General features: G+C 40.4%; 1 protein-coding gene across 1 annotated transcript in view; it reads left to right on the top strand.

Annotated features, from left to right (window-relative positions):
• Positions 1 to 1,459: 1,459 nt before the first annotated feature.
• The window catches only part of LOC109912380 (nuclear factor NF-kappa-B p105 subunit-like), a 117,056-nt gene continuing 95,929 nt past the window's right edge, over positions 1,460 to 22,586 (top strand). The window contains exon 1 of the mRNA XM_048603969.1: positions 1,460 to 1,634. Coding sequence (XP_048459926.1) covers positions 1,464 to 1,634 — 171 coding nt within the window. The 5' untranslated portion in view covers positions 1,460 to 1,463. The remainder of the gene's footprint in view (positions 1,635 to 22,586) is intronic.

The following is a 22,586-nucleotide window of genomic DNA, read 5'->3' on the forward strand; positions in this document are numbered from 1 at the left end:
CATTCAGAGGATGAACCAACAGCCAATATTCCACGCAACACGTGAAAATTATCGCATTCTGACGTCTTCCACCCTCCGGTACAGGGATTTTTTCATAATCAGATTCCAATTAACTCCAAAGTACCCGGTATTTCCATAAACATCTCTCCACTTGACAGTGTATAACCATGGTGTGGAATACACTACTGCCACACAGGTAATCCCACTGACTCATTCCACTAATAGCCATCAATCGTGATCTAGTTCCAGGGCGACCACTTACAACATTTGCACAATAAACAGATTATTGTTTATTTTAATCCACTTCGAAATAACAATCTGCAGTGATGCCTATTGCGTAGATGTTCTAAATTCCAGGGGAGACCTTTAAATGAGGGAATCACCCACTCACTGAAATGGACGTTGCCGCGAAGCCACTGCAATAAAACGCATATTCCACTCGGGCGGTGGCTTTAAATGCGAAAATCAAAACAAACGGAAAGACTTTACTATATAAAATAAAGAAAACCAATTGTCATTAATCATAAGAGAATTGCAACTCAAATTTATTTTTGCACACGTTGACCAAGTGATGTGCGTGCAGATCAGCAGCTGACACTTGGACAGCGCCAGTCTGCTTGTACAAAATCCTAAATAATTACAGTCGGAAATAGGTATAAGGTTGACTGCAATAAAATCAAACAAGCGACAGTCATATTAAAAAAAAATCAGGGGCAAACATAACAAATAGAATTAGAGGCTTCACACAGCGGCGCAAAGACAGAATGTGCAATATTAGAACATGCAATCACGATAAAATAGTCTCGGCTAAATTTAATTACCATTGAAAAACATACAACAGCAAATGCTTTTTGTTTCTAAATAAAGTACAGTACCAGTGTCGACTGCTGCATGTTCAGTATGTTAAAACCGAAAGGGAGCCAACGCTGTCTGTAAGCTCCTAAAGCTTCCTCCACTCAACGATATCACCATTATCACATAGGCGTTCAACCGTTTTGTAATTTTTCCAGCGCCCGATTTATATGTTAGATTTTAATTATCAAAATGTGCATAGCATTCCTTTCTGATTTTTTTTAAAGCAGGTACTCACATTTTACCATCCTCTCCGTGGTAGCTATATTAATGTCATTGTTGGACATCTTCATGAGCCGAATGCAATGGGTCCAGGCAAGTCTCCGTGCTCCCTACTGAAGCGTGCGGCAAGGCTGCAGTTTGCTACAGCATCACCGGGGCAGCGCTACTCCACTCAGAATCAGCCAGTGACGGAGGGAGGGGGGAGGGCGAGAGGGCACGCGCGGCGCCGCCGCGAGCCCCGCGTGTGTGTATGTGTGCGCGTGCACTGCGGTGGACGGAGAGATCCCGTCCGCGCCGGTCACGCGGAGTGCGGCTGCACGCAGCGTCCTCCTCCTGGGGGATGGACAAGGGGCTGGGTCACGTGATGGTTGGCTGGGCTGTCCGTCAAGATGGCGGCCGCTGGGGAAACTCCCACGCATTTTGGTTGCCAGGGTCAGCCTCATACTGCCCTCTCACGGAGGCACAGGGCTTACCCCTTCCTCCTTCCCATCCTTTCTATTCCCACCAACCGCTGCTCGATATTGCTGTTGTTGTTTCGAAGGAGAACCCACCGCCAGCAGGTAGGGGACAGCGTGTTGGGGGGGAGGGGCTGGGGTAGTAACGCACAGGCGGGCCCGACAGAGCTGAGCATCTTATACTGAAAATGTGTGACGCGGCGGGTGGTTGCTTTCCTGTACCTTGTCTGTTCAATGGGAATGGAGCCGGGCGTAAGAACTAAAAATCAGAAAAACTGGCAACCACTCAACAGTTCAGATTCTAGCATCTTTTGAGAGAATATGCAACAATATTTGGCTGCTGGATCCTTCGTCCAAAAACACTGCCTATCCTGTACGTGCGTTTTCTCTTTCAAATTTCTGCATCTATGATTTTTTTTCTCGCTAGAATGTTTTGATGAAAGGTCCAACCTAAAACATTCACTCATCTGTGTGTTCCCCGCAGATGCTGTCTTGCCTGCTGAACATTTCTAACATTTTGTTTTTATTTTAGACTTCCAGCTTCTTGCATTTTGTTCAAGTGAGTTGTCAGAATATGAGAACAACATACCTTCTATGAGCATTTTTCTTTTAGATAATAGGAAAAGGAAATATTTAGAATTCCAGCGTTTCTACATTGGTGTTCATACTATCCCAAAAAAAAACTCTTGTGGATAATATTTAATATGTTAACTCTTTGGAGCTATTCAGTCTTCAAAATTTGTACTGCTTCCATTCTGTTTTCTTGATTTCAGCACACAGTTTAAAAAATATATTGGAATACGATATAAAGCATTTTCTGAAAATGAAAGTTATACCTTCAATGCAATTATTCATTTCTAAAGTTTTGTTCATGAGCATTAGTTATTTAGGGTTACATTGAGAAAATGTAAATATAACTGAGGGCTGTCTTAGTCATAGAGTCATACAGTGCAGAAACAGACCATTCGGTTCGGTCCAGCCCATCCATGCTGACCATAATAAACTAGTCCCACCTGTGATGTTGTGGTAATGTCCCTACCCATGGACTGGGAGGCCCAGGTTCAAGTCCCACCTGCTGCAGAGGTATGTCTGAACTGGTTGATTAGAAAAACAGGTCAATTAAAAATGTGAATAAAGCTACCTTTAAATCTATGTTTTGATAACTCTGAATGACATTTAAAATGCTTTTGAATTCTCAAAGTAGTAGAACAAGAGTGGATAACATCAAGTCAACAAGACAGTCAACATCAATTTTTGATAGATTGAGTAATTCTATATCTGTTCTACATTATAAAGCATCAATTATCAAAGCACAACATAGTGTGAATTGAGATGAAAGACAGGATTTACATGCATTTGGAGAGGCAAGGAATGATTAGAGATAGCATGGTTTTGTGGGAGAAAAATCATGTTTTGCAAACTTGAGTTGTTTTGAGGAGGTAACCGAAAGGGCTGATGATGGCACAGTGGTAGATATTATTTACTTGGACGTTAGTCAAGCCTTTGATAAGGCTTCTCATGGTAGACTAAAGTTAGATCACATGGTATTCAGGGAGAGCTTGCCAGTACAAAATTGGCTTTACAGTAGGAGACAGAGGGTGTTGGTGAAGGATTGTTTTTCAGACTGGAGACCTGTGACCAACGGTGTTCCACAGGGATCGGTACTGGATCCACTTTTGTCATTTATATAAATGCTTTGTATGAGAATTTAGGAGGCATGGTTAGTAAGTTTGCAGATGACTTGGTGATATGGTGGACAGTGAAGAAGTTATCTAACATTACAATGAGATTTTGATCAATTAGGTCATTAGCTAAAGAGTGGCAGAAGGTGTTCAATTTGGGTAAATGTGAGGTATTGTATTTTGGCAAAACAAACAATTATACAATTTGTGGTAGGGCCCTGGAACAGAGAGACCTAGGGGGTTCTGGTACATAATTCTTTGAAATTAGCATCGCAGGTAGATGGGCTGGTTAAGCAGGCATTTAGCACGCTTGCCTCCATTGCCCAGACTTTTGAGTAAAAGAGTTGGGACATCATTTTGACATTATATAGGATGTTGGTGAGGCCTCTTCTGGAGTACTGTGTTCAGTTCTGATCGCGCTGTTATAGGAAGCATTTCATTAAACTGGAGAGGGTTCAGAAAAGAATTACCTGGTTGTTGCCAGGGAATGGAGGGCTTAAGTTATAAAAATAGGCTGGGGCTTTTTTTTACTGGATCATTGGAAGTTGAGGGGTTACCTTATTAAGGTTTATAAAATCATAAGCTGAAAAGCAAAGGTCTTTTCCCGAAGGTGGGAGTGTTCAAAAATAGGGGGCATATTTTTTAAAATGAGAGGAGAAAGATTTAAAAGGAACCCGAGGGGCAACTTCTTTACACGGAGAATGGTTAGTGGGTGGAATTAACTGCCAGAGGAAGTGGTGAATGCAGGTACAGTTACAATGTTTAAAAGACACTTTAGAAGACACTTTAGATAAGTACGTAAATAGGAAAGGTTTGGAGGATGTGGGGCAAGCTCAGGCAGGTGGGACAGGTTTACTTTGGGAACATGGTCTGCATGGACTAGTTGGACTGAAGGGTCTGTTTCCTGCTGTATGACTCTATGAGCATTGTGAAACAATAGCACAAGACAACAGGATATGTCAATTCTCACACTTACTATATTTTTTAATATGTGCTCACCACATCTCAGTATTTTACAATCAAACACATGTTTTTCAAAACAAGCAGAAAATGTTGGAGAAACTCAGCAGGTCTGACAGCATATAGGGCGGCATGGTGGTTCAGTGGTTAGCACTGCTGCCTCACAGTGCTAGGAACCTGGGTTCGATTCCACCCTCAGGCAACTGCCTGTGTGGAGTTTGCACATTCTCCCGTGTCTGCAGGTGCTCCGGTTTCCTCCCACCGTCCAAAGATGTACAGGCTAGGTGGGTTGGCGATTCTAAATTGCCCATAGTGTTCAGGGATGTGTAGATTAGGTGGGTTATAGGGGGATGGGTCTGGGTGTGATGCTCCCACGGTCTGTGTGGACTTGTTGGGCCGAAGAATCCCTGAGTGGAAACAGGCTCTATCACTTGTGGAGAGAGAAACGTAGTTAATGTTTGAAGTCTAATTATGACTCTTATTCTGCTCTCACATGTCTTCAGGTCGATTTCAGATTTCCAACATCTAATATTTTGCTTTTCCAATCCATTGTGAGATCCACTCATTTATAATTAATTATTTATGTATGTATTTTCGAAACTGATGGACTACTTTGCAAACCAAAGCTTCACGGCTCAGAGAGAATTTACACTGCTTGGTACTGAACCTGATGTTAAATTTGATAACAAATTTGAGCTGAGTTACCTGATGTCAAAAGGATATTTTGTGAATCTCACTATTGGCTTAATTCTAAAAATGAGAGAAATCAGCTAAGTTTTATCCAACAAGGACTCGGTTAGCTCGGTTAGCCGGACTTCTGGTTTGTGATGCTGACTGATGCCAGTAGTTTGGGTTCAATTCCTGCACTGGCTGAGGTTGCCATGAAGGACTCTCCTTCTCAACCTGTCCCTCACCACCAGCCACCCCTCTCTAATGAGAGAGAAGCCTTATGATCTGGTAAGGGTATGATGACTTTATCTTTACTATCCATTAATGTTTTTTAGTAAATGCATATAAAATCATCAAGTGAAGGTTGGATCAAATTTTATAATAACTGTTGAATTGAGTAGTTCACTTATACTTTATCTGGGTTGGTAGATGAAGTTTCATCACTTGGACAAGATATCAAACCACATCCATGAAACTATACAAGCCCATACATTTAATTAAGCACTTTTGGAAAAGCTTCTAAAGAGGCAATAAATACTTCATGTGTATTTAACAATGCAGTTTTGCTTCATAAACAAAATCTCTTTTTGTTTTTACAGAGAATATTTTTAATGCACCAATCCACTTCATGTGCTGATATATATTTTAACTTAAATCTTTCCCTCTTTGTAAAAGAAAATTGAAGAAATTTATTTCCAGCAGCAGAAAATTTAATCACAATTTGACCAATTGCAAAATTAATAGAAAAATGTCTATTCCTTCATAAACATTTAGCAGAAAATTGCTGCTTCCAGCAAATCCAAGATGATCATTACTCAACAATCTTTTGAAATACCGTTATTAAAAAATTAAAAAAAGACTTATGGTTTGTTTCCTGTTACATCATGCATCTTGAACTAGACAGTCCAAGTTTTGCTGTAACTACCTTGTGCTATCATTTTAGTATTCTTTTGGAACAAATATAACATCTAACTACATTTCTTCAAAATGCATATAGATTTGAAATTGAAGAAAGTCACTTTTGTATGCATGCCAGTTTTTCATTGGTAGAGCAGTAGGAAACAGCAGGGAAGAGCCAACTAGATTTGTCATGGGTAAATCTTCCCTGACGAGACTGGTTGAATCTTTTTGAAATAATCAGTAAGGTTGTAGAAAGGGGATTGCCCGTTTTTGGGAACTCCTAGAAAGCTATCGATAAAGCTTTTTGTAAACTGTTAATTAAAATGAAGTTTATGAGTTAAAGACCCGGTTAGGAAATTGTTTGAGCAGTGGAAGACAGAGTAAAAAAAAATAAGCAGGTGTTCTAATTGGCAGGATGTCACAAAGGTGTCTTACAAGTTTCTCTTTAGGGCCTCACTCATTCTCTACATTCATTAACAATTTCTATGATGGCATTGAAAGCCACATGTCAAGTTTCCTGATGGTGCCAAAATAGATAGTATTATATATGGTTTAGATGCAAGCACAAAATGCAAAACCTTGATCAATAAGTGAAGGGACAGATATAACAAATGGATTTCCATGTAGTCAGTGTGGGCTTATCTGATTTGAACCTAAAAACCATAGATGAGGATACTTTGTAAATAGTAAAAAGCTCAAAACTATGAAGGTCCAAAGAAATTTACTGGTCTAGATTCATAGCTCATTAAAATGTCATGAATGGGAATAGAAAATAATTTTAAAAGGCAGTGAATATTTTCCTTTGTGTCTGAAGCATCATAATAAATGGTGGAGCAATAAACTTTGAGTATTTCTGGACCATGCAGCAGCTTAAAAAAAAACTGAGAAATTGGCAGTGCTTGAACTTTAATGACAACTTCAGTTTGTACTTACAGATGATCTGTCGAATACCCAAGGTTTCAAAGCAGTTAGCTGGCTAAGGTTTTAACCTTAATAAAACTCACCAGCTATAATAACATTGTATTGTGATTACTGCTGGAGTCAATAATCAGCATTCATTAATACTGATGTGTTGAATTACCAGCCTAAGTTCTGCTCATTTTGTTAAGTAACTGTCCGTTCATGAGTGGTTATTCAAGCTTCCATTTTTCCCCTCTCCGTCAAGTGCCTTTAGGATATAGTTCTCCATTAAGTGCTTTATACAACTATAAATTGTCAATAGAGAAAACAGAATGAAAGGATCAAAGATAATTATCAGTTCTGCATGAAACAGGTATTGAAAAATTGTTCAAGTTGATGGACGTTATGAAAGGAGTTATCAATAGTACTTGCTTTGAAATAATTTGCTCACTAATACTCAGTTTGGGTTCCATCAAGTCAGTTAGCTACTGACCTCATTGCAGCCTTGCATCAAACATGGATAAAAGTGCTGAATTCCAGAGGTGAGGTGAGAATTGATCAAATGTGGCATCAAGGACCTGTCCAACCCTCTTGAGCTGTTTAATTAATGAAGTTCCCTTCATCATAAGGTCAGAGTGAGGATAGTCACTGGTTGCACAACATTCAGCACCACTTGTCACTCCTAGGATATTGAAGCAGTTTATGTCCAAAAACAACAAGATCTGTATAATATCTGGAATTGGTCTGAAAGTGGTGCCACACAAATTTTAGGCAATGAATACGTCTAACAAGAGAGAACCTAAGCATCAGCACTTGATGTTCGATGGCATTACCATTGCTGAATCCTCATTATTAACATTTCTGGTGGTTACCATTGACTAGAAACAGTACTGGGCTATCCATATAAATATTGTGGCTGTAAGAGCAGGTCAGAGGCTAGGAATCCTTGCAGCAAGTAACTCACCTCATGACTGACTGAAGCCAACCAACTACAATGGAGTGTGATGGAATATTCTCCATTTGCCTAGAGGACTGTAACTCCAACCACATTGAAGAAGCTCAGGACAAAGCATCCCACGTGATTTACATCACATCAACAAACATTCACTTCCCCCACCACCATGCATACTAGCAGCAGCAGTTAGTACCATTTAAAAGATGCAGTGCAGAAAATTGCCAAAGGTTGTATGACAGCACTTTCCAAACCCACAATTACTACTATCTACAAGGACAAGGGCAGAAGATACCACCACCTGTAAGTTCCCCTCCAAGCAACTCGCCATCGTGGCTTGGCATTCCTTTAGTATTGTTAAGTCAAAATCCTGGAACTCCTTTCCTGACAGTATTGTGGGTGTACCTCCTCCAAATGGACTGCAGCGATTCAAAAGGCAGCTCACTTGCTGCCTGAAAAACCACCAGGAATGAGCAGCAAATGCTGGCCCAGCAAGCAATACCTAAGGCCTGTGAATAGATTTTAAAAGTAATTTTGTGTTGCATCTTTGTTTAAATTTCTTCGTTTAACTATTTATAAATGTCTGCATTGTAATTGTTAGATGGTAACAGAAACAATAGTTGACGTGCGTGCCTTTCCAACAGCCATACACACAGAAACCTCGCCTTTCCAACTGGTTCTGTCCAATTTCTAGGATATAACTAGATTTACTGTCCTGGATTATATCCACTTTACAAATCTGAGTTGCACAGTGGAATATGTGTACAGAAGGCATCTACTGAAAACAACTGGCAGTTTTTTACATGCTATTTTCACAATTGAGATGTTGGTTGCATCATGTGTCTGGATGTTTGGTTTGCATAAAGTTGCACATGATTGCATAATAATTTAGAGGATGGAGCATTAATAATGCCAATGTTACTTTTGCCATTTCTTAACCATTTGGGTGTTTTTTTTTCCTCTAGGATTCTTATGAGCGTTTGCACCAATGGTTTTTTTTTTACAGCATCCTTTCTTGCAGTACTGATAAAATTATCATTGGGGATCCTCTTATCTGACATCATGATAAGTGGAGCACCAAAGGTGAATGCCAAGCAGGTAGAACTGGACAAGATGACTTGCCCATTATCTGTACTTGCAGAGAAAGGTGAACATAACTGATTTCTAGAATTCGTAGCGCCTACTTTCCTGTAATTATTTTCAACCCTTCAGTGATGGGAGTGGAACAGTACACGTGAGTGACATTAATGTGCCTTTTGCAGTCATTTTGTAAAATTCCTAGTGTGGAAACAGGCCCTTCAGCCCAACAAGTCCACACCGACCCTCACAGCATCCCATCCAGACCCATTCCCCCATAACCCACCTAATCTACACATCTCTGAACACTATGGGTAATTTAGCATGGCCAATCCACCTACCTGCACACCTTTGGACTGTGAGAGGAAACCCAAGCAGACACTGGGAGAATGTGCAAACTCCATGTAGACAGTCGCCTGAGGGTGGAATCGAACCTGGGTCCCTGGCACTGTGAGGCAGCAGTGCCTGATCTGGATCTGCTTTGGAGTGATGCTTAAAAAGTTGATCTTGCAAATTGGATGCAAACACATGTTGCATTTTTATTGTTTGTTTAATCGAGACCCACTTCTAGCCATTCAGTTCTAAACTACATCAATCGTAACCAAACCTAATGTTAAATTATATTTTTCATTTTGAATGGCTGAGTTTTAAAAAGAAAGCGGCCCCATTGAATTTCTTTCACTTCTTCAACAGTTCAGTAACAAAAGCAAGTTACACTGGAACATGTTTGGCCTTAAATTCTGGAAATAATGAGACTAGAAATAGGATTATCTAAAGTCAAACCATTAAAGATTTTCCATTCACTGCTGTTTATTACAATTAACAGGAAATGTAGCCAGCAGTAATTGTTTGAAACATAGTGTTACTCTGCTCGCTGTATATGACAGAATTGCTTTTGAGTACCTACACCTAAGTAATCTTAATATGTTAAGGAATGAACACTCCTGTGCTTGATCACATTTTCCATTTTTGCATCAAAGAATCTGCAGAACCATTTATATTGGTCCATGTATGAATAAGTAAAGACACATTAACTGTCTTGGGTGAATGTATATCTCATGGTACTATTTAAAGAAGATCAAGGGATGTTTCATTGTATTCCAGCCAACAATTTAAGCATTTATCTATTTTATCTTGTAGATATTTTAAGATTGGCACCAAAAATAAATGAAAATGGAAGATGTTCTTTGTTTTAACGGACAGATTTCTGATTGCCAATTCTGGAATTTCCATATGTTAATTATCATTAAAATCACTTTTGTTCTCAAAGTTCCTCAACTGCTGGTACATTCTTCTTTACTGCTACTTCGACTGCATTGTAATGGTACTGGTGGCCTGTGGTGATTTGACAGCTATGATTTGTAGCTCCAAGATCATTCAGAAAATAAGTAAAATTGATTTCGTATGCTGGGATAGCTCTTGATTGAAACTACAAACTTTTCAAATTGAGAAAAGGAGCAACTAGAAAATTGACATCCTGTGCTGCAGTACAGTTCGGGGCTGAGAATTGAGAGTACTTGTAACGTGGAGCATCTTTTTATTTCAAATATGATGTGTGGCTTTTTGAATAAAGCTGAATCTACAGTTATTACAATTCAAGACACTAATAAGTTGTGCAGCATTCTTATTTAATGGGTTTATAACTACGATTTAGAGCAAAATTCTTTGGGGTCTACCAGAACTTAATTAAATTCAGGCAACAGCGAAACTGCTGATAACCCAATGGGAAACCATAACTTACTCAAAATAAATGAAAATGGGAGCATAGACTGTGCTTTAGTAATTGGATGTAGTCCTCACTGGCTAGGCCAGCATTTATTGCTCATTCCTTATTGTCCTAGAGGAGAACGTAGTGAACTGCCTTCTTGAACCATTGCAGTCCTTGGATGTAGGGATACTGTTAGGAAGGGAGTTCCAGGATTTTGACTCTGTGATACTGAAGGATCAGTAGTTTTGTTCCAAGTCAGGATAATGTGCAGCTTGCAGAGGAACTTTCAGGTAGTGGTGTTCCATGCATCAGCTGGTATTGTCCTTCAGAATGTTAAGGTAACTATTTTGAAAGGTGATGTGGAGAATTCTTGATGACTTACTGCAAAGCATCTTGTAAATAGTACACAGGCATCTGTGGTAGATGGGAGTGAATATTGAAGGTCATTCATGGGGTGCTAGTCAAGCGGGCTGCTTTGTCCTGGACGATGCTGAGCTTCTTGAGTATTATTGGAGTTGCAATCATTCAGGTGAAAGGAGAGTATTCTATCACACCTGACTTGTGATATTGGGGAGACAGGAGGTAAGCAGGATTTCTAGTCTCTGACTGCAGTTGTAGTCACTCAATTTACATAGCCAGTCCAATTTTGTTTTCGGTCAAGGGTTACCCCCAGAATGTTGATAATGGAGGATTCAGCGGTGATAATGCATTGAACATCAAAGGGGCTCTCTCTTGTTGATGATCATTGTCTTTAACGAATGTTACTTACACTAATATGTTGGAATATGAGAGGGGAATTCACTTCAAAATAGATACTGAATTAATACTGATTTAATATATTTGAGGTTTTTGGACTATGATTCCTCTGCCTTTTTCCTAACTGCACAGATGCGAGAAGATAAATTTTGCTGTTGAATTGTCAATCAAGTCTATTTCTCTCAAGGGAAAAATTATCAAACAGAAATGACTTGAAACAGAATGCTAGCGATGATCAATCGTGCTAAATCAAAATTGTTGAATAAAAAGGATATTTGAAAAAAACAATGTTTCCTATTATCATTTATGAAAACTGAGGAAATTTATTATTTTGTCAATTTGTAACGTCCGGTTAGATGTTTTTTATGTTACAAACTGATCTGTTTCAAATAGGCAGTGAGACAGTCTAATGATTAATAGAAAAGAAAAAAAACAAGTAATTGCGAACCACTTACATTATTTAACAATGATAGTGTTCCAAATACATTATTCAATGTGATTGTTAAGCATCAATCATTTTACACTTATAGAGATACAAAGACACACTGATAAGTGACTTGTTTGTAAACTATGAAATAATACAATGCATTAAATACATTTGTTTTTAGTTTTGTACTGTAACTGAGGATTTTTTTTTGTTTTTGTATCTGCCCTACTGCAATAATTTTGAGTTCTTTTCCTGTAAAACATGTTTGGCTATAGCATGATTTATATTTCAATCTTGCATTTTTCAGTATAAAGCAAATTCATAGCCGCTATGAAAGACTTGTACCCCTTTTGTAAATTTTCAGAGAGCCATAGACTCAATGGGCAAAATTTTACTGCAAGCTTCAGATCAATAAGACAATAAAACATGGGAGAAGCATTTGGCCGTTTGGTCCATGAAGTCCATTCTTCCATTCAATGAGTTTATGACTGATCTAATAATACTCAACTCCTCTTTTCTGCCTTTTCCCCCTAACCCATGATCCCTTTACTATTTAAATCTGTCTACCTCTGCCTTAATGACAGAAAAAAATCTTCTTTGCAGTCTTAAATGGGAGACCATTTGCTCTGAGATTATGGCCTCTAGTCTTAGACTTTCCCAGAGAGAGAAACAACCTCTGTATCTACCCTATCAACCCCCCTAAGAATCTTAAATGTTTCAGTAAGCCTTAATGTCAGGACCTAATGGAGATGCTGAGCAACTTCTCTGATAAGCTGTGCCGCTGCGTGTACAGCTGCCCCGATGTTCTATGCATGGCAACCAGCCGGCTGACGAGGATCGCAGCATTGAATTCAGGTTCCAGAAGTTGCTGTCACTCATGGACTTTGGAGGTTTGCATGCAAGAAAAGAAAATCAGACCGAGCGCTGATTCTGAGCCCTCACCTGGCAGCTGTGGGACCAGCTGGAGGTGAATTCCTGATTTGGCTGCATTTCAATGAAGGACAGCAGGCCAATTCCTAATATTTCCAGCCCAATTCTGAGGCTGTCAGCTCTGAATCCTCAGCAGCCCCACTGGGAAATGTTGGTGCTGCTGAGGCACCTAGGAGAACTATGGGGCACCTCACAATAGAGGTATTCTAAAGTGGTAAGTATAATTTAAAATGTCTGGATGGCTGACAATAGAAGGCCCTCAAAATAAAAACCATTTGGGGGATTGCTAGGATCACACAGACTGCCAACTTGCTCACAGTGTGCTCTGTGTGATGGCTCTGGATCTGTTTATTCCCCAGGGCTGCTACTGACAGGCTTCCTCCTTTAATTTGAAAGCCTCCCCAATTTGCCCTTATGCCAGTTTGCTGGTGGCTATGTAATTACAGTCCCAAATTGGAGATTTAATTACGCCTTCATGGGGATTGACACTCCTACCTACTGCCAGGAGATTTTTCCAGTAGCTGGACTGCGGCTCCAACACTACCACTGACCCTCCCATTCCCTGCCAAAATTCTGTTCCTGCCATTATGGGACTAGTAAACTTCTGCATAATTGGCTGCAAAGGGGCAACACATCTGGTTGAAATATTAACAATGCTAACTCATCAGAAACGTAATGTAGTCCTAGTCTTTTCAGTATTTAACTGGTGTACTTTTGAAAGTATGTAGAAACCCTATGTGATGTTAGGCTTGTGAATTTAATGCAATTAATGGTGGAAGACATTTAAATATGAAAACAGGACAGCTGCTTCCTTGTTTGGGTGCAAAGCTTTGATTTCTGAAAGTATGGTTTAACTAGTTTGCAAACCATTTCATAAGGGAGGCAGTGGCCAGTAGAATTAACAATTTAGCAACAATCAAGAAGCTCAGCTAATGTTCTGGGGACCTGGGTTCAAATCCAACCATGGCAGATGGTGGAATTTGAATTAACTTTTTTAAACCTGGAATTAAGAATCTACTGATAACCATAAAACCATTGCTGATTGTCAGAAAAACCCATAAAGCTCACTAATGTCCTTCAGGGAAAGAAATCTGCTATCCTCACCTGGTCATGTCTACATGTGACTCCAGACCCACAGCAATGTGGTTGACTGTCAACTACCCTCTGAAATGGCTTAACAAGCCACCCAGCTCAAGGGTAGCTAGGGAGAAGCAATAAATGCTGCCACAAAACCGACATCCAAGAGTGAATAAAAAATATTCTGCTATCTTAGACTTTTCTCATTTATGTCTCGACTTTCCTACTATCAGCCTTCACTGTAACACAGAAGCAGCTCTACCTTGGATCTGTGATGAAGAACAAGAGGTGCAGCACCAAGCACCACAACTAAGGACAGTGGTGGTGTAATGGTAACGTCACTGGACCTAGAATTCCAAAATAATGGTTCTGGGCACTTGGGTTTGAATGCCACTATGGCTGGTGCTGAAATTTGTATTGAATAAAATGTGGAATTAAAAGCTAGCCTCATGGCAATGATGTAACAGTTGTTGAATGTTATTACATCTCCTCTGGTTCACTGATGTTCTTGGGGGAATAAAGTCTTCTGTCCTTAAATGATCTGGCATATATCTAATTCTACACCCACAGCAAATAGTTTGACACTTAACCGCCCTTTGAAATGGTCTACCAGGCCACTCGGGTGAATGCACCCAAGGCTAGACCAAGGAACAGAACCAGACTGACCACTGGCATTGACCTAGTCACTCAAAGTGATGACACATTTATCCTTACTGACCCTTCAAAGTCCTCCTTGTTATCTCATTGATGTTGAAATTGGGAGAGCTGTCCACAAGTTAAGCAACTGCCTGACACAGTCATGTTTATTAAATCATACTTTACAGTCCATGTCCCAGACACCACTAGCACCGTCGCTAGGTGTGTTCTGTCCCACTGGCAGGCCAGATGCAACAGAAGTAGCAGCAAAGTAGTGAAGAGTTGGGATGGAATTGAATTGGGAGCTGGCAATGTTGACTCTGGACCCTATGAAGTCTTAATAGCATCAGGTTAGCCATGGGCAAAGAAAGTTTCTGCTGATGACTACATTGTGCCCCCAACTCATCCCCTCAGATAATGAATCAAAAAAGCATTTGGAGAAAGCCATCACCAAGAGTGGTTCAGAAGCATTACTGCTGACAAAACTGGCCAACTCCTGAAGAACATAGCTGCTAGACTGGGTCTGCAGCAAATGATCAGGTAACCAACCATAGGTGAAAAAATTACCAGACCTGCCTTCACCAATTTACCTGTCACAGACATGTCTGTCCATAGTAATATCCTTAAGAGTGTCACCTTAAGTCCTTGAGGAGGCAAAGTCCAATATTCCCATTGAGAATCCCCTTCATAGTGTGGGCACTGCCACTGTGCTAACTGGGATAAACTTCAAACAGATGATGAGTAACTCAAAATTAGGCATCCATGAGGTGTTGTGGACCATTGACAGCAGAATTGTATTTGCCCATAATCTGTAACCTCATGGTTTGGCATATACCCAGCTCTACCATTATCATCAAGACAGGAGATCAACCCGAGTTAAATGAAGAGTGTAGGAGGGAATACCAGGAGTAGCACCAGGCCTATCTAACTAGGAGCTGTCGACGTGGTGAAGCTACAATAGAAGCAGACACCACTAACTGATCCCACGACCAATTGGTCAGGTGTTAGCCCCCGTGTAGTCCAAGAGGTCCACACCACACAAAAAGGCCCTTTGGCCCATCACCTCCATACTGAACAAAAACAACCACCTAACTATTCTAATCCCATTTTCTAGCATTTGCCACATACCCTTGAGTGTCTTGGCATCACAAGTGCACATCTAAATACTATTTAAACGTTGTGAGTGCTTCTGATTCTACCACCCTTACAGATAGCAAGTTCCAGATTCCCATCATTATCTGGATGAAAATGTTTTTTCTCACATCCCAAAAATTTCTTCCCCCTTACTGTAAATCTATGTTTCGTGGTCACTGATTCCCCCATCAAGAGGAAAATGTTTCTTCCTATCTACCCTCTCTATGCCACTTATAATTTTATGTATCTCAGCCATGAACCCCCAACACCACCACCACCACCCCAGTCTCGTCAACTTTAAGGAAAACAAACCAATCTGTTCAATTTTTCGTAATAACTAAAACTCTCCAGCCCAAGTAAATTCCTAATTAGTCTCCTCTATACCCTGTTCAATACAATCACATCCGTTCTATAAAATGCATTTCTGAACTGCATGCTATATTCTAGTTATGGCCTAACATTTTGTACAGTTCCAGCATTACCTCCCTACTATTAAATTTTATACCTGCCTAATAAAGGCAAGGATCTCTTATACCTTAACCACTTTATCTGCCTGTCCTGATACCTTAAGGGACTAGTGTGCATTATGGATACCACCATTCATCATGATTCCCTTGCCCCATTTGTACTGCATTACCTCACATTTAACCAGATTGAATTCCATTTGCCACTGATCAGCATATTTGAGCAGTCTTTCCATGTCCTCCTGTAACCTAAGGCTATCCTCCTTGCTATTTAGCACCCGATGATTCTTTCATATCATCTGTAAGCCCTTCCACATCTAGTCAGGAATGGTGGTGGACAATTAAACAACTCACAAAAAGTTGAGGCAAATAGCGCCAGCCTTAACAATTGGTGGGGGAGGGGCCATCACCATCAGTGCAAAAAGCAGGGCTGAGGTACTTGAATCCATATTCAGCCAGAAATGTACCTTTTCTGAAGACTCCTGAGACATTTCTACTCTCACTTGCAGCAATTGACTTTGGTATATCCAATTTTACTGCAGTGGGAGCATATTAATTTCTTAACACTATGCTTTGGTTCTAGAATTTCTCATTTATTGTGCTAGCATCCTTCTGTTTTGTCTCTAAGGCTAGTACTTCTTGCATCTATAGACTTTGTATTCATCCAGTTTCCCTGTGGATTTCCATATGATCATCTCTCCGCCTGTAATAATATGAGATATCATCAGTATCTGCCAGAACTGCTCTTTCTCTGATCCTGAATACTTGACATTCATCTAATTAAGTTTTTATATTTTCAGAAGAGTTATGTTCGTAATTTCTCTTACATTGTCAATTTTTTATGTAGCTTTAGTGATTTAGATCATTGATCCCCTGGCATTTCTTTCTTCCTTCCTTGCAACTTCTAAATATGCCTAATTTGGTTTCTTTCTTGTCATAAATTTTAATTGATAAGCTTCTGGAACAAGCTGATAGGCATTAAATATTGTCTTTTTGACAGCTTCATACGCTGTAGATTATTAATCTAACAAAATGGTACACACTTGTAGCTGTACACATGAAAACACTTTGTAACATTAAGATCCAGACATAATATGGCCTCTTTAAATGTCCAACAATTTTCTGAAGTGAGGTAAAATACTTGTGACTCCATCCTCAGTTAATTATGCCACTAAGCATAGGTTCTAAGTTCAACCAGTCCCTCGTTGGAATCAAAATCATCATCTAAGGTATTATTTCCTTCTTCACTCCAAGCTTTTCTTTGGCCAACTTGCATTCTCTAAGTTTCCTGTTGTCTCGTATTTAGAGTCTTATTAATTCCATCTCTATGTGTTTGTATCTTTCTTATGAGATTCTGCTTTCACTTCTGCCCTCAATTTATGTGCTAACAGTCTCAGTTTAGCTTTAGTCAAAGATTTCAAATAAACCAGTGTTATAGTTCTCACTTCCAAAAAACTTTTAGCAGTATTCAAAGCCACCTTCAAATTCCATCCAGTAAACTTCACCCACCTTATGGAGTCATGTCCAGGACTACCACATCCCTACTCCTTTTACAAAAAAAAGGACCAGATCTCTCTTAAATCAAATGAATTCAAATCCCACAAGGACTACCAATTATAATGATCCCAGCTGATGTTGTTACTAGTTAAGTCAGATCCATACTGAAATCTAGCCTGATGGATCATGTTGGTTCATTTAACAAGGTGGTCTTTCACTGAAACACATGTATGCAATGATGCTGAATTGATTTTACAATAAAGCAAGTTTATTACACAAAAGAAAAGGAGATAAAGTGAAATAAACAAAGCAATTTACATATTGCACAATTTAAAAGATTTAATCCCATCGTTTTACGGTACTGAGATGCCAGAGAGATTTCACTTCTTTGTCACATCTATAGGTTTAACTTAACTGTTTCTTTCAATTCTTGATCTAATCAAGCCTCTTACTTGATTAGTTGCACAAATGAGCTTGGACTCTCTCAAATTAAAACAGCCCCTTCAAAGTTCTGACCAAACACTCTTGATCTGGAGCTTTCAAATTGAAGTCCTTAATGAATGAATGATTTATTGTCATGTATATTTTACAATTAAATACAATAAAATACAGCAAAAAGTTTTCATTTGTTGCCATAATCCGGTGCTATTTTGATAGTTTAAGAATAAGAGAAAATTAAAAGATATAGCTTAAAGAGAAGTCCATCTACATACGGGTTCTGAGCTGGCTCCAAATCACCACTGCCTTGTGAGACCCAACTAACATTGAAGTTGCCAATCATCAGGTGCCCTCTTTTGCCATTGGGCCAACTCATCTTCGGCACCGCCATGCCAGGCACACCAATGTCAGAGACAATCACCATTGTCAAGTTGCCGTGGTGTCCTGCTGAAATCACTTCACCACTGCCAGCATGGACCATGCCAATGACAGCCACTGATCCTCAGGTGCCATCTTTCACTGCTTGGCCTACCTCACTGAAATCGCCTCAGGGCTTAGTCTTCTCTGCACTGGGTTTGCTCTCTCCTCCACCCTGGACTTGCTGTCTCCTCCATGCTGGGCTCGTACACCCCTCTGCGCTGAGCTCATTCTCCCCCCTGCACTGGGCTCACTCTCCCCTCTGCGCTGGGCTCACTCTCCCCTCTGCGCTGGGCTCACTCTCCCCTCTGTGCTGAGCTCACTCTCTCCTCTGCGCTGAGCTCAGTCTCCTTTCTGTGCTGGGCTCACACTCCCCACTGTGTTGAGCTGACACTCCCCTCCACACTGGGCTCACTCTCCCCTCTGCACTGGGCTCACACACCCCTCTGCGCTGAGCTCATTGTCTCCTCTGCGCTGAGCTCACTCTCCCCTCTGCGCTGGGCTCACTCTCCCCTCTGTGCTGGGCTCTCATGCCCCTGTGCGCTGGGCTTACACACCCCTCTGCGCTGAGCTCACTCTCCCCTCTGTGTTGAACTCACTCTCTCCTCTGCGCTGAGCTCACTCTCCCCTCTGCACTGAGCTCGCACTCTCTTCTGCACTGAGCTCAGTCGTCCTTCTGTGCTGGTCTCAGACTTCCCTCTGTGCTGGGCTCACACTCCCCTCTGTGTTGAGCTCACACTCCCATCTATGCTGGGCTCACTCTCCCCTCTGTGCTGGGCTCACTCTCCCCTCTGTGGCTCACTCTCCCCTCTGTGCTGAGCTCACACTCCCCTCTGCGCTGAGCTCACTCTCCCCTCTGTGCTGAGCTCACTCTCCCCTCCCTCTGCACTGGGCCTACTCTCCCCTCTGCACTGGGCTCACTCTCCTGTCTGCGCTGGGCTCACTCTCCCCTCTGCGCTGGGCTCACTCTCCCCTGTGTGCTGGGCTCAGTCTCTGTGCTGGGCTTGCTCTCCTCCCCAACAAGTCTCGTTCCCACTGATGCCAGAAGCAGCCAGCTCTATTTCTGCCACAATGGCACATGCTTGGGAGGCCAAGCCCGTTATCGCCCTGCTGAAAACACCTAGAAAGGCTTTAAAAGAGGAAAAAAGAAAAAGAGCAAATTAAAGAAGGAAAGAAAAACAAAAAAAGCAGACAGAAGCAGATGAACCCCAGCCAGTAGCACTGCTCCACTGCCATCTTTCCTCTAAACTTCTGGTGAGGGAACCAACTGTTCTGAACTAACTCCTTTCTTCAGGAGAAACTGTTTTACACATCTGATTTTCACCAGGACCACTGCAAACTGAAAAGCAAAAGCTTTCTGCGTTTTTCCCAAAGAAAAATGAAACAACTATTTCTGATCCTACTGAACAGAAGGCAAGCTAATGCTTTTCAATGTATAATCTGTCCACTTGTAAAACTTCCAATACAGAAAATTTCCATTATTACCCCAGGGAGTCTGTCTCATACTGGTTTTAAAAAAGATTAATGGCTTCAGAAATACTGACAATTTAATCATTAAATCTCCCACACAAACATTCCAAAACCCTCATGCCAGCAGTTCAGAATCCAGACTCTAACATAAATTATATTTGAGTATATATCAATTGCACATTTACATTACAATGGCCTCCTGTAGCCACTACCATCTCCTCACTTTTCAATACATTTCCAAGTTATGTATATTTTTAACTTACATTCCGTATGTGCAAGTTCATGTTGTTAATACATACACAAAAGAAGTCCCTACTACTGAAGGGATGCTTCATTGTATGCCTTTCTTGGCACTCCTTGCTCTTCCCTGTCCTATATCTAATTCCTGTCTTTGCTGCCCGCAATGATTTTTTATTCAATAGACTCAAATTTGGTGGCATGTTTATTATGTAACATTTTTTTCAAATGGTATTTAGATGTTAATAAAGACCATTTTAACCAATTGCCTAATTAACACTCAACTCAGTAAAATAGAAACTTGGTCAAGTTGGTTGAACACAAATTGGCTTTTATAAAAATACGTCCCATTTGTACCTGTTAACTGATCTTTCTTAGATCAGCCAACCTTTCTAATGTCCCCTCTAACAAGCCAATGCTGAGTTTTCTTAATTAATCCACACTTGTCCAGGTCACTGTTATTTCTGTGCAAGTTATGGTTTCTAAAAGTTTCCTCTATACTGATGTAAAACTGCCAATCATTTTTGTGACCTAGCATGTAACAGTTGAAATTCTCCATTCAAAGAGTCATACAGAACGGAAACAGACCCTTCAATCCATCTCTTCTGAAGGTCTAGGCCTGAAACGTCAGCCTTCCTGCTCCTCTGATGCTGCTTGGCCTGCTGTGTTCATCCTGCTCTACACCTTGTTATCTCAGATTCTCCAGCATCTGCAGTTCCTACTATCTCTGAAACAATTTTAACCCCACTGCAAAGCCTCTTCTAAGGATGCTTACCTTGAAGAAGTTACCCTCCTCCCTCTGGAAAAACCTCAGTGGATCTGCCTCCCACTGCAACTATCTTCTGACACCATCTCTCTATCCACGTAGCACTCCAAGAATATTACCAGTATCTCTGTAATTTACTTCCTAGGATGCATCCCATCTGGACTTAGTGCCATATCTAGCTTAAGAAATGCCTATCTTTCTAGCATCTCCTCATTACCTTTTTCCAGTTTGCCCAGTAACGTACCTCCTACTGTACTGTGATGATCTTACTTAATAATGAATGATGCATTTAGTACTTAAGCCATGCCCTCTGCCTCCACATGTAGTCACTTGTCTGTCTACACTTTCTCTGACAAGCTCCTATTTAATAGACTATAGGAAATTTTTGCATCCCCTTTCATATTACTCTTTCTTTGCCTGTCACACTTCTCTTTGCATTCTTCTTTGAAATTCCCACATTCAGCCTGGTTCTCACTTTTATATCTAACCAAATATCTGTTAGAGGTGTTTTTTCCTGCTTTGATTAACTCTATCTCTTTTTGTATTCCACAAAGCTTTGGGTTCCCCACCTTTCTTTTAGGAATTATATCTCAACTCCTGTTTAGAGGCTACCCATTGTTTGCATGATGTTTGTACTTGCCTAATTTTGATACAAAGTTATCCAAGCCATATCCATTTGAACTTGCTAAAATTGATGTTCCTCCAATTAAATGTTTTCATCTTGTGAAACTGTGCTCATTGTACTCCAAACATTCACCTACTGACACGTGCTCCCGTTGACCCACCTTATCTCCTAGAATTAGGTGCAGCAAGGTTTTCTTTTCCATTGGGATAGAATTGACTGCTCAAGCACATTGTCCTGAACACACTTCAAAAATTCTTCCACAACAGAAACAGAAACAGCAGGTCTAACAGCATGTGAAGAGAAAGCAGAGTTAACGTTTCAGGTCCAGTGGCCCTCCTTCAGAAATGGCCAGTAGATTGGTACATTATCTCTGCTTTCTCTCTACATATGCTGCCAGACCCTACTGAGTTTCTTCAGCAATTTCTGTTTTTGTTTTAGATGTCTAGCATTTGCAGTTCTTTATTTTGTTTTCAAAAATTGTTTTCCCTTTTGGGCCTCAGTCTCCACTATATTAATTGAAGTTCCTTGTTATCCCACCATTTCTGTAACTCTTATACCTTTCTATAATGTGTCTGTAACTTTGTCTTACTATACTTTTCACACTTGTTGATGTCCTAAAGCTTATTCTCAGTGGCACCTCATTTTTTTCTTAACTTAAACCAAATAGATTTGGTTCTTGACCACTCCAAGATATGATCTCTCCAGTCCAGAATTGTAATATTTTGTTTAGCAAAATTGCCACTTTATTTCTTTCCCTATGTGTCCTGAACATGTAATATCTAATCTAGTCTTTTATGAACCATATATATCACCATGACATCATTTTCAAGTGTGGCTGTACGTTGCTGCAGGTCACCAACCTTATTTACCACACTTTGTGTAATTAATGCACAACATATTTGTTTTAGACTTTCCAGTATTCTCCCTTAGCTGATCCCATTCACCATCTTAGGTTTCTTATTGTTCAATCTGTCTCTCCTTTGTACTCTCTCTTTTCTCTTGTAATGCTACATTTACCTACCCATTTCTGTCAAATTAGTTTAAGCCCTCCTACAGCATCAATGATTCTCTATGTACGGACATTGGTTCTAGCTCCTTTGAGTGCAAACTACATGCCCTGTGCATCTCCCCTAACCATTCCCCTCAGAACTTGTTCCAAAGACCTAGGAATTGAAAGTCCTCTTTCCTGTATGGTATCTCCAACCAGCACATTCATTTCTTCTGTCTTCCTATGCCTACATTCCAGCATGTGGCACCAAGAGCAGTTTGGAATGTACTACCTTTGCAATCCTCCTGTTAATCTTTTACCTAGCTCTGTAACATTTGCTTGCAATA

This window comes from Rhincodon typus, chromosome 12, assembly GCF_021869965.1.
Source record: "Rhincodon typus isolate 14 chromosome 12, sRhiTyp1.1, whole genome shotgun sequence".
In the NCBI taxonomy this organism is placed as follows: Eukaryota; Metazoa; Chordata; class Chondrichthyes; order Orectolobiformes; family Rhincodontidae; genus Rhincodon; species Rhincodon typus.